Raw genomic sequence first — 13,342 nt, forward strand, 5'->3', positions numbered from 1 at the left:
ACGCCTCAGCAAAAAGGTGTTGTTGAGAGGAAAAACAGGTCACTTACGAAAATGGCAAGGTGTATGGTCAAAAGTCAAGATTTTCCACATTCAATATTTTGGCTTGAGGCCATCATGTGTGTCACTTATGTACTTAATAGTTGTCCTACAAAAGCTTTGCAGTCTATTACTCCATATGAATCATGGCATGATAGAAAGCCTTCTATTGAGCACATGCGTGTTTATGGTTGTTTGGCATATGCTTTAGTGCCACAAACATAGCGTAGAAAATTGGATGATAAGGCTGTCAAATGTATTTTTGTTGGTTATAGTGTTGAAAGCAGGTTGTATCATCCGCAAATAAAGCATACCTTGGTCTCACAGGATGTTATGTTTGTGGAAGATTCTGTTCAACCCTTGTTGTCATGTACTAGAGACAATAATGAGCTCACATGACATTTATGACACTTTGTTGCCTCTTTTCGGTGGTGGAAGCTCCAATGTAAATTCCAATGAGGCAAATGTACAGCCTATGGGGTTTTCTGAAAATGTTACAGATCAGCCTATTACTGATGCAAATGTACATGATGTACTTGATGAGGAAAGGACTGAGAATAAGCAGGCTAGAGGTATGCCTAAATGGATGGTGCATTCTTTGTGTGACAGTAAATTGGATGCATCTTTCTCTAGTTGTACTTGTTCAGGTTCTCGCCATGCATCTTATGCATCAGATTGTTATGCTTTGGCTGTGTTTAGCTTACATGATGTTGAGGAACCTCTATCTTTTGATGAAGCACAAAATTCAAAAAATTGAATGGCTGCCATGCAATCAGAATATGATGCACTTATAGAAAATGACACATGAACTTTATGTGATTTGCCTCCTGGCAAAAAGGCCATTGGTACTAAGTGGGTTTACAAGTTAAAATGCAAGCCGGATGGTGAAATTGATCGCTCTAAGGCTTGACTTGTTGCAAAGGGTTATGCATAGCAAAAAGGCATAGATTATGAAGAGACTTTTGCTCCCACTTGTCGTATGACTACTGTGTGTTTTATATGTCCATTGGCTCGTTTTGGTTGGGATGTACATCGATCAGAAATTGTTACTACTTTCTTGAATGGTGAATATTTGAGAAAGTTTGTGTAACGTAGCCTCGCAGTTTTGTCATTAAAGGGCAGGAAGATAAAGTGTGCAAATGTAAGAAAGCTTGTATGGGTTGAAGCAATCTCCTCGTGCTTGGTATGAGAAGGTTGACACTCATTTGGTCAAATGAGGATTTCGTAACAGTCCAATAGAAAGCACATTGTATGTAAAGCATGAGGTTGATGTACTTCTCATTGTGGTTCTTTATGTGGATGATTTGCTAATCATTGGACCAAATGAGAGACATATTGTTGAATTTAAGGCTGATTTGAATGCTACTTTCAAGAGAAAGATTTAGGATTGTTGTATCATTACTTGGGTATACAGTTCAAGTAGTGTGATGGTGGTATTGCTTTGTGTCAGTGCTATGTAAGTTTGGACTTGAGGATTGCAAACCTATTGCCACTCCCATGAAAACAGGTTTGAAATTGAGTCTTCATGATGCTGGTGATCCTGCAGATGTCACTCTTTACCAAACTATTGTTGAATGCCTCATTTATGTATACAACACAAGATCGGATATTCAGTTTTCAATCCACAGGTCAGCAGATTTATACATAGCCCAAGGTCTAAGCATTGGCAAGGTGTCAAGAGGATTGTTCGCTACTTGAGTGGCACTTACATCTTGGCTTGTTTTATCCCAAGGGGGGATCATTACCGTCAGACTTACATGCTTTTTTGACTCAGATTGGGCTGGGTGGACACGTGAGTGTCCACAAGTGGTTTTTGTTTCATGCTTGGTGGTTCATGTACATCATGGTTGAGCAAGAAGCAACCTACTATGTCCGCTTGTAGTTGTGAGACGGAGTACATGGCAATCTTCACAAATACGGTTGAGTGTGTATAGCTCAGACGCCTTATGGCTTATTTGGGTGTTGGACATGACATTGCCAACACTATCTACACTGATAGACATAGCGCATTGACCGTTGTCAGAGAAACCTAGTTTTTCATGTTCGCACAAAGCACATTAAGGTGCATTACCACTATGTCATGGAGAGGCTCTCAGCATGAGAGACCAGCTTGGCTTATGTGCCAGCACAGGACAACCTTGCAGATCTTTTCACAAAGGCATTGTCTCATGATAAGTTCGAAGCTTTCCGCAAAGCTTTGGGCTTGCTCCCCTTTGTGGACTGATCATGTCATCACAGGGCATGGCACTTCCCTCTACTCTAGGTGCCATCTCTCATTCACCGCATCACTCCCACGGGAGATTTGTTACCATATACATGTGGTAGTGATGTGTGTGAACACACTTAGGATTGTCCGGGCATTTTTCCCTCACTAAGAGGTTTTTTTTCCCCGTGCATTGTATATACACCCATCACTATAGGGCTATCTTATCTTTCCATTGCACACTAATATACTTTGTATCGTGTGTCTTGAGCTTCCTTCGTCTTCTCCAAGCTGTGTGTTTTCTTGCAACGCTAATTCCAACAGTATGCACCCACTACAAGTGGGTAATTTTTTGGAAAAGGAGTTGATTGATAGCTCCCAATGTGGCTAAAGCTTTTATTAATCAAGGTAGGAGGGGAGAGCAATAGGAACATGAGATGGGGGTGAGTTGGGTGTGTGTGTGTGTGTGTGTGTGTGAGAGAGAGAGAGAGAGAGAGAGAGAGAGAGAGAGAGAGAGAGAGAAGTATTAGTGATAAGTAATCAAGCAGGATTAGTAAATGACAAGCAAACTCCCATAAGGTTATGGTAATCACAGAACAATATACACATCAACTCTATTAGAGCTGCATTCTCCTATTGAGATAAAAGCAAGGTAAATACCCATGGTAATTACCCACAAGACAGTATAACCATCATCTCTAACAAGCATATTGAAAACTAACTACAAAAATTGCAGGATAGCAAGCAAAAGCATTTACTCAAAAACATTGCATTAATGGACAAAAGAAACCAACAGATTGTAGCCAGATGTAGCAATCCAAGCCAAGTTAAAGTGATCCTCTGTGTGTGTGTGTGTGTGTGTGTGCACGTGTTGGGGCGGGGGGGGGGGGGGGGGGGGGGGGGGGGGGAGAGACCATGTGTGTGTGTGTGTGTGTGTGTGTGTGTGTGTAGAGAGAGAGAGAGAGAGAGAGAGAGAGAGAAGAGAATTTTTAACATCGTGGGAAAGTATCCCAAGAGGAGAGAGAGAGAGAGAAAGGAGGGGAGGGAGAGCATCGTTTGGGAATGTCCTCGAGGACTCCCAAAAAGCACTTACTAAGAAATGCTTGCCATGAAATTTCTTCCATGTTCAAGCTATAGACATGTACTTGGGCTAATGTTTCTTTTCTTCTTAGCTTTGAACAACGTGACGTGTCATTGGGAACCATTCCAACAAAAGCAATGACTTGCACTTTACAACAAAAATTATGATTGTATACAATTAAATATAGATAAATGGGTGGGTGGGTGGGTGGGTGGGCGGGTGGGCACGTAGATATTTAGAATAGACAATTAGATAAATAGATACTATGAGACAAATAAGCAAAAGGAAAAATAGTTATAGAATCATATAAATAAGCAAAACGAAAAATAGTTATAAAAAAAGTTATAGTTATAGAGAAATAAGTTTTGAGGATTTACTAAATAACATGCCCTTTTAGACAAATTAATCAAAATATATGATCTACAGCTTCCATCCAAATTTGTCTCTGATCAAATATCAAAAAAGATGGTCAAATTTGTCAACTATTTTCACATTGTTCAGCTCTATACAAAGTGCATTAGATTTTTCGTTAAACTTGATGCAATCCAGCACAAATCGGCCATTTTAAACAGGAACAAGGTTTCCCTTCTTAGCAAATACAACAACAAACCTCACGCAAGATTGAGAATTCAGGAATGCTCGCCCTTCCCTACACAGCTAATATTCACCATTCACTACCATCATCGACCCCATCTAGGCCATGCAAAACATCCACACATGTAGGACATAATGGCAAAACCCTGTAATGAGTCTCTTTAAAAATTCAAAGCATCAATTTTTGTTCTAAAATGTGCTCAAGAATGGCAGCACAGAAATGTACACATGTAACAAAATTTGAAGTCTATGGTCCTTTACTTACCAAGTTCTACGAGAGCAAGAATCCCACATGGAGTCAGAGGAAGTCCTAAGATTCTATAATTCTATTTGTTTCACACTTTATTTGATGGAGAGCAGCGTAGATAAGCTTTATAAGGGATTGCAACAGTCAAATTGTGGAAGGCAGTTCTTTACATCTGTCCATGACGATTTTTGAGCGTGAAGGACCAACTCTATCATTAAAACATATCTTCAGTGCCAGAAGGAAACACACTGAAAGTTGGCATACTAGCAATGATATTATTTTCCACTCTCTTTGTCCGAAGGTGAGGCTTCAATGATTTTATGTTATGCCATATCACTTCAGAAGAAATTATAATAGTGACCGAAGAATTCTTATGATGTCCTACACATGGGTTTCATCCAAAGACCTTACTGTTTTCGGTTAAAATCAGCAGAGCATCTATTTTGGACAAGCAAATGGCAACAACAATTTCAATACCCCCCATAAGAAGTTGGGTTTCAAAGTTTAAGCTCAATGGGCTCTACAGAATGCAATCACAAGCTTATTAAGAGCAATAAAAATTTTCCCAAAACGCAAAGGGAACTTATCTGTTACCTATAAGACAAGTCAATATACACAATATCCATGTCTACTTGTGTCATGGACAGAATGACTGTACAAAACTGGATGTCATCTATGACAAGTGATCCATCTATGCAGTGTGCCAGTGCACCCTACCTTAGGGTACAAGCATGCCGCAAGCTGCAGTAAGAGAGGCATGTCATTACATCTGCTACATTAGATACAATGTACTCTAGGTCAAGCTCTATCTTTCCCTTGCGATTGTGTCTAAGTTGTTTTTACAGCAAGCAGTTGCTGATGCTATTCACTTCTCACGTAACACAATAAAGTTCCCTGCATCTGTCTTGTGAATTCTTGAGATGTTCTTAAGCACAGCAGCAAAAGCTGATTTATCCTGTTCGGTCAACACAAGTCAACAGGACAGTGCAAGGGCAGGACAAGGAAGGTACAAGGCAGGAAGTAAATAAAGAGATACCTCTCGAGTTGCTAGACGACTTTTAAATTTGTTCACAAGATCGTGACTTTTGATAGGTCCTTGCTTGAGCACAGCCTTCACATCGTCCTCTGTCACAGCTCCCGTACCCTGTGCATTGCCTTTTGCTCGAGATGGCCCACCATTTGGCCTTGGAGGTGACTTTGTTCTTGTTTCTGTTGTGTTGTTGGTTGTCTGTAAATTTCACAAAAACCCTTCAAATCTTGAATGGGTAGTTCTCACCATGAAAGTGTGTTCAGAGAGAAAAAGCTTAAAGGTTGATCTCTTGTTTTGCAAGTTGCAGGTGGATTATGTTAAGAAATTAGCAGCTCATCTTAGACCCTCAACAAGGTTTTGGGCATAAACCTCGTCATTGAACCATGTTCTATAGGTGTGTTTTGAGCCACAACCACGCTTTCTTCATCTCATGAAGATGTGTGACAATCAGCTCGAAAATTCTGTGATTGCTCCAGATTGAGAGAGCGAGCTCTTGTTTGTTCCAAATTCAGTGGAGCTTTATTGAATCAGAGAGGACTTTTTCGTTGCCATGTGTAAGTAACAGACAGATGACCAAAGCAGTTTTTGACAATGTTGGGAAACAAACCTCTTGAGATTCTGTTTTGACCTTTTTTGAACTTGCTGATGGACTTGGCTTTGAGTCATCAGTGCCAGCCTTTCGTTTTCCTTTGGAGACAGCATTGTTTGCAGGAGTTGTTCGTCCAGGTGTTGCACTGCTTGGTTTCACTGGAGTAGATTCTAGAGGCTCTTCCTTTGGGCCCTCTTTGCGCTTCGGTGCAAGAACAGGGGAACTGTCTTCATTGTCTAAATCATTCTGAGATACAAACAAACACAATTGAGAAAGTAACTGTCAAAGAAGTGAAATGCAAAGCATGTAGAAATTGAAAGTGCTCCTTACATCATCATCTGAAGATTCTTCATCTGCTGAATTATCTAAACCAGCACTTTTACCGAGTAGTTTCTTTAGCTCCAAACCAGACTCACTTAACCCACCCTTTTCCTGTTGGCCATCCTCTTGTTCCACTTCCTCGTCTTCCTCCTCCTGTACGAAACACCATTCATTAACGATGCCACCGACAAAAACAAGAGCCTTTCTGGAATCTCTCTTATCCTCATTCAATGCTGTTACATAGATGGGACCCCAATCAATCGTGTTATTTCACACACACACACACACTTTTTGTTTTTTGGGTAAATCAGTTTGATCAAATCAATGGTGGGAAACCTCAAAGCGAGGAAAACCCACCGAAAGGATCATATACAAGGGAAGGAACACAGAAGTGTTCGGCTGTACAATATGGCTAAAAGCATTCATAGGAAAGCTGATGTATCTCTGCCGTGATATCACCAACTTCCAAGGCGAACTGTAAAGATTGCCTATATGAGAGCTTGAAGAACGGGAAGGGATCTGCATGAATGCGATGGAACATATAGCCATTACGTTGTCGCCATAGGGTCCAGTAAGCCCAAAATCTGACCCACATGAAGAAGACCGCGAAGCGCTGCAATGCCCAAAACCTTTATGGAAAACCGTTGCTGGAAAATGGAGCCGCATGCACGCCGATACGCGGTGAAGGAAATCTATAGTAATGCAACAATCCCACAACAAGTGACAAACATTCCCTTCCGCAGTCAAGCAACGGACACAAGAAGAAAGGTGGATATGATGTGTCCTAAGAAAAGTGTCCACCGGGAGCACACCACACATCTAACCCTACGTGCACGTGGACAAGCTACTTCATGATATGGGGTTCAGTTCAGTTCAGTCAGCCTAGATTAGGAAGTGATCTGGCACTTTTGTGAGTCTGTTCGCAGACCATGCACGTCCAGGCACTTAGATTAGATGCATATCCTCTGGTTGCACACAGCATGATCATCAGATTACCATCAGAACCCATCAGTAGCATTTTTACACTGCATAGACCTATTTTCCCTATTTTATACATTTTTCACTTATTATTTTTAAGTGACTTTTGTGGGGAACTAGGTAGGGCAATTTTGATAGCCAAGTATATAAGAAAACCTAACGCTAGCACTTTCTAGCAGAAGAGGCAACAGGAACTTCGCGTTCAACATGCACCTTCTCAACAAGATCCCCCAGCAGCGGTAAACCTAGCGTTTTCAACCATCAGAAGGCCCCGCGTTTTTGCATTGCAGATCAGCCCCGGCCACAACACGACAGCAGATCAGCCCTAGCGTTAGCAGATTCCACAGCATGACAACAGATCAGACCTAGCGTTAGCAGATTTCCACCGCAAGCACAAAATTCAGCCTAGCGTTTTTGGATCAGCAAGACCAACCAGCGTTTTTGCAGATCTTCGTGACAGAACCAACAAGAACACCAGCGTTTTCAGTTTTCAGCATAGACTCACAGTAAAACAAGTCCCAAACCTTGCAGATCTCACCTTCTCGCAGCAGATCCTCGCCGCACGGTCAGATCCAACGTAGTTTGCCGTTTCAGCCCAGAAAACGCAGATTTCAGCATTTGTGTTTTCAACCCATCGTCATCGCATCGTCGCCATCGACATCGTCACCGACATAGAGTCAGAATTCAGCAGATAAAGATTTGCAGATTTCAGCCCTTAGCATTTTCAGATTTCAGTCCGTCTCGTCATTGTCCTCATCGTCGTCGACATCGTCGGTAAGTCCAAAGTATTGTAGAGATTTGTGCAATCAATAGTAGACCACTCTCGCCATGGAGAGTGGGGCCTTCGGAGGAGGGTTTTGACAGCGTTCTGGTGTCGTATTCTTCTCTCTTCCTCTCAGTCTCAGTACCTTCATTTACAGTGTTCGCCACTTTGTTTGTGTCCATTGCACTCTCTCACTAAAGGAACGGAAGGCTTTCCCTTCCATAAGTAAAAGGAACCCTTGAGCACAGATCAGAGCACTTATCTTTAGCAAAGTTCAAAATTCACTTCCGCTGCACCTTACATTGGTATCAGAGCTTTGGCAGTGTTCTGTATCACTCAAGGAAAGCACCACAAGAACCACATATTTTTTTTGCTTGTTGCGGTCGCACGTAACCCAAGACCTCTTGGGCGTGTCGATTCCTAATCGTGTTTTTGAAGAGTGACAAGAAACCCAAGAAAGAAGGGCTTGTCCACTCTCCCCTTGTGCCTCTTTTCACTCATTGAGAGCAGACCGTGCACTTAGCGGCCGGCCAATCGACGTGAGGTGGGAAAAAGCAACCTTGGTGTGAGCGCAAGGCCGCCAAGGGGTGCGCCCGTGGAAAAGAGAAGAGCTCAGGTAAAGAGAAGATCCTTCTCTAACACAGATTGCAAGCTAAAGAAGAACCTCAAGACCCTCAAGAACTCAAGAACTCAAGAACCCAAGAACCCCAAGACCCACAAGAACCCAAGTTCCTCGTGAACTTAAAAACCCACGACTTCAGTGGATGGTCACTACCCGAAGCGGGATAGATACTTCGCATGGAGGTGATGAGCATGAGGGTGCTTAAGACGAATTTTCCCCACCAGGTGGTTTTTCCGACCCTCCCCTTCCCCATCTGAGGATTGCACTAACTCCTATGGAGACTTTCAACAAGATGATGATGGACAGGAAGTTAGAACGCGAAGCAACGAAGTTAGAACGCGAAGCACGAATAGCAAAAAGAATGGCAGAAATTGATCATAAGTACCAAGAAAGAATGGCAGTCATACCGCGTGAGAGTGAGCAAGCACGCTTGGAAGCCAAGGAAAGACGAGCCGAATTGGATCGTGAACGCGAAGTAAGAGAAGCAGCATTTGATCGCGCGAACAAAGCAAGAAAAGCAATGAACGACCGACACATGAAAGAGATGTTGCGACTCTTTTCTCAAGTGCAGGCACAGATACAAGAGATTCGGGAAAAGGAGACTCTCTCAGTCTGTTCTTCTCCACAGCATGACACACATGATTTGCATGATTATGATAAGCATGATGATTTGAATGCCAATGATAAGTATGATGAATTGCATGATAATGACAAGCATGATGATTTGCATGAAGATGATGTGATTGTTCACAAGGATAATGTGTTAGTTGATATTTTCTCTAGTGAAGCTAACCTCATTGCAGAGACGATCAATCACGAAGCACCGATCTTGGCTCTGGAGCCTAGGTCCATAGGACCCTCTCAGGAAGTATTATGTGTACGAATGATTAGTCAGCACGCATTGTTCGAGTGTTTCGTTCGTGATGCTTTCCTGTATTTTAATCATTGTCCTTATGTGATCCTTATTCACAAGCATGACATATTGTACGCTGAGCACGATTCACTCATGAATGAGCACGGATGTAAATGTTTGCATTCAAGAAATTCACATTCCATGTCTCTTCCTTGGCATGACACCGTATCAGAAAGAGCACAAGAAAGATTGAGTATCAAACATCAGCATTTCCATTGTGATTTGCCACAGTTGATAGATTTAGATCAGAAAGTCAAGATTCGACCCCCATTGTTTGCGTGTGTTTGATGAACGGTTTGGCACTCCATCTCTATGTTCATCTCCATTGCATGCACAGTTTTTTCGAAGGAATAGTATTTTTCCAGTCACTTTACATGGAATGGATATGTTCATGTTTTTGTGTTGGAAGTGGTTTCAAGAATTTTCATCCTCAGAGATTCTTGAAGAAGGTAGACGCATGATTGAAGGAGCCTCAAATGACTTTGTGTCGCTTTCAGCGCGGCCCAAAGAAGCCAGCGTTGCAGACCTTTATGAATTTTAAGTATCACATGACCCACGCATCAGGGTGGGCCGGCGAAGAGTCCTTTCCAGGATTCCGCAATTGTTGGCGATCTCCCTCGACGCCACACACTTCGGTACCAGTACCTCACTTTGAAAAGCAGAGGATATCACGTGACACATCTAACATTATGTGCACGTGGACAAGCTACTTCATGATATGGGTTCAGTTCAGTCACCCTAGATTAGAAAGGATCTGGCACTTTTGTGAGTCTATTCGCAAACCGTGCATGTCCAGGCACTTAAATTAGATGCATATCCTCTGGTTGCACACAGCATGATCATCAGATTACCATTGGTAGCATTTTTACAGTGCATAGACCTATTTTCCCTATTTTAGACATTTTTCACTTATTATTTTTAAGTGACTTTTGTTGGGAACTAGGTAGGGCAATTTTGATAGCCAAGTATATAAGAAACCCAACGCTAGCACTTTCTAGCAGAAGAGGCAGCAGGAACTTCGCGTTCAATAGGCACCTTCTCAACAAGATCCCCCACCGGTGGTAAACCTAGCGTTTTCAGCCATCAGAAGGCCCAACGTTTTTGCATCAAGATCAGCCTCCAGTGTTTTTGCATTGCGAATCAGCCCCAGCGTTAGCAGATTCCACAGCATGACAGTAGATCAGACCTAGCGTTAGCAAATTTCCACCGCAAGCACAGAATTCAGCCTAGCGTTTTTGGATCAGCAAGACCAACCAACGTTTTTGCAGATCTTCGGGACAGAACCAACAAGAACACCAGCGTTTTCAGTTTTCAGCATAGACTCACAACAGAACAAGTCCCAAACCTCATAGATCTCACCTTCCCGAAACAGGTCCTCGCCGCACGTTCAGATCCAGCGTCGTTTGCAGTTTCAGCCCTGAAAATCCAGATTTCAGCTTCTGCGTTTTCAGCGCGTCGTCGTCGGATCGTGGCCATCGACACCGTCACCAACATAGAGTCAGAATTCAGCAAATAAAGATTTGCAGATTTCAACCCTTAGCATTTTCAGATTTCAGCCCGCCGTCTCGTCGTCGTCCTCCTCATCGTCGTCGACATCGTCAGCAAGTCCAAAGCATTGTAGAGATTTGTGCAATCAATAGTAGACCGCTCTCGCCATAGAGAGTGGGGCCTTCGAAGGAGGGTTTTGACAACATTCTGGTGTCGTATTCTTCTCTTTCTCTTTCTCTCAGTCTCAGTACCTTCATTCACAATGTTTACCATTTTGTTTGTGTCCATTGCACTCTCTCACTAAAGGAACGGAAGGCTCTCCCTTGCATAAGTAAAAGGAACCCTTGAGCACAGTTCGGAGCACTCATCTTGAGTAAAGTTCAACATTCACTTCCGCTGCACCTCTCACACACCAAGCAAACAACCGCTCCTTCAAAGGAAAATGGCTTTTCCACAAGGCAAACAGAAGCTTCCTCCACTAGAATCAGATTTATGCATGTGCCAAAGAGCATTACAATGATCAGCAAGCCAAGGTTGCGGTAGAAGAAGAGCATAAACTCGACTGGCAGAAATATCTTGAAAAGGCGTTTCTCGATGATTCCAATAAAACATGCAATCACCATCAGGAAAAGGTGAAATGGGTAAAAAATCAACCAACATTTGCTGCATCTCTCTCCAAAATTGACGGTAATGCATGCCCAATCCCAATCGGCGAGCAGCAAAGGGAAACTCAAAAGTGAATCCAATTGCATCCACCACATCCTCGACCGCCCGAATGCCACGACAAGAGAGGAAGTACGCCTAGCGAGGCAAGCGGTCAACCAAAGTAAGAGAGAAAGCCCAGCTCCAATAAAGACTCTCCAAACGGAGCGAATTTCCTTCCCGCGGAGCATTCCACGATAGATGAATCATATCCTCTTTCCAAGCAGAGAGCAAAGTGGAAGCAACAGGACATCCGGAAATATGCCCCTCCTTACCACCAAATACAACCTCCCAAATACATGATTGTAGTAACAGCATGCTAACTCAAGTATGCGTTGTGCAAGCATAGGCAATAGCATAGCTTCCTAGCCAAAACATGCCTATGCAGGTCCAAGATATTTAGACCACCGAAACGTTTAGGTGTGCAAAGCTTCTCCATCGAAATCAAACGCAAGCCTTTCTTGTGAGCATGAGTTCGCCATAAATGGGACAAAATGGCTGACATAAGAGAATCATGACAGTGGCAAGGCCAGTGCAACAATGGCAAGAAGAGCTGAACATATGCCATCACGTTACTCTGAACGCTTCGCAAGCGAACATGTAGTGGCCAAGTGGATAGCTTCCAGTAATGCAGTTTGACATTCAAGCGTTGCATAACCCAATCCACTTTCTAAGTGTGAGTGACCTCCATCCAATTGGATACCCCAAATGCCTGGTGATCACATTTGGAGGAACAATCTCACCTGGCCACAATAGACTATGCCGATCGCAAGAACAAAGTGGAAGAAGCATTGATTTACAAAAGTTAACTTTAAGACCAACCACAATCCCAATCAATTCCAAAGCTTCCAATAATCACTTGGACATCATCTTGTTGATTGCAAGGCATAAATTAGTCATCCGCATAAGCCTGCCCAATAAAAATATGACCCAAGGGTAACTGCAAACCATGAAGACGCTCCAGAGAGGTCAAGTGATCAAGATCATCAACAAGGGTGAGTGGCAATAGCATACAACAAAGCACTAAGGGGGCAACCTTGCCTGACCGAACAACCAAGTGGCCAAGATTCCGTCAATTCACCTTCTAGGATCCCCGAAGACGTACTACAAATTTAGGACCAACCCTAAACACCTCATCGTGGCAGCAATGAAGTCCCATTGCACAACGTCAAAGGCCTTTTCAATGTCAACTTGCATAACCAGCACATCTTGTTGAGTGTACTTAGCATACTCCATGCCAATCATAACATTAGCCAAATTGTCCATGATCTGACAACGTGGAATGAAACCATATTGAGCCTGATGAAGTCATGTAAGTAGATTGTCCTTAATGCAATGCATCCTTGGCCTAGCATTTTTTGCAGGAGGGACTCCCTTACATCAGTTTTTTTTTCAGCCAACATGTGGATCTAGCGTTTTTAGCGTTTTTGGGCAGAACAGCAACCAACATTCCTAGCGTTTTTTGTGGCAACCTGGACACCATTCGACCATCGTTTTTTACCCTCTACTTCAGCGTTTTCTTGCTTGCCAATCTTGGACAACCGGAGCCCCGCTCCTTGCCCCTTGGTCTTCCCGCTTGGAAGCTGAACAATTGTGACTATTTCCGGCGATTTCCCGACCTCTCAATTGCTGATTCCAACCTGTTTTGGTGCATTTACAGCCCTCACCTACCAACCTCGGCATCCGGTGTTCATCACTGTTGGGGTATAAAGCCCAATGTGGTCGCCCAGGTAAGTGGGCGGGCTGCCAGGTATGTACACATATTCTTTTGTAAA

At 43.0% G+C, this 13,342-nt stretch overlaps 1 protein-coding gene across 2 annotated transcripts in view; it reads right to left on the minus strand.

Moving 5' to 3' along the window:
• Positions 1-4,677: 4,677 nt before the first annotated feature.
• LOC147466217 (transcription initiation factor IIF subunit alpha-like) overlaps positions 4,678-13,342 on the minus strand; it is a 77,561-nt gene continuing 68,896 nt past the window's right edge. For both annotated transcript variants that reach the window (XM_086524630.1, XM_086524631.1), the window contains 4 exons: positions 6,111-6,254; positions 5,799-6,026; positions 5,198-5,389; positions 4,678-5,116 (listed from right to left, as the gene is read on the minus strand). In XM_086524630.1, coding sequence (XP_086380756.1) covers positions 5,027-5,116; positions 5,198-5,389; positions 5,799-6,026; positions 6,111-6,254 — 654 coding nt within the window. In that variant the 3' untranslated portion in view covers positions 4,678-5,026. The remainder of the gene's footprint in view (positions 5,117-5,197; positions 5,390-5,798; positions 6,027-6,110; positions 6,255-13,342) is intronic.

Source organism: Adiantum capillus-veneris, chromosome 1, assembly GCF_014529385.1.
Source record: "Adiantum capillus-veneris isolate H3 chromosome 1, ASM1452938v2, whole genome shotgun sequence".
Lineage (NCBI taxonomy): Eukaryota > Viridiplantae > Streptophyta > Polypodiopsida > Polypodiales > Pteridaceae > Adiantum > Adiantum capillus-veneris.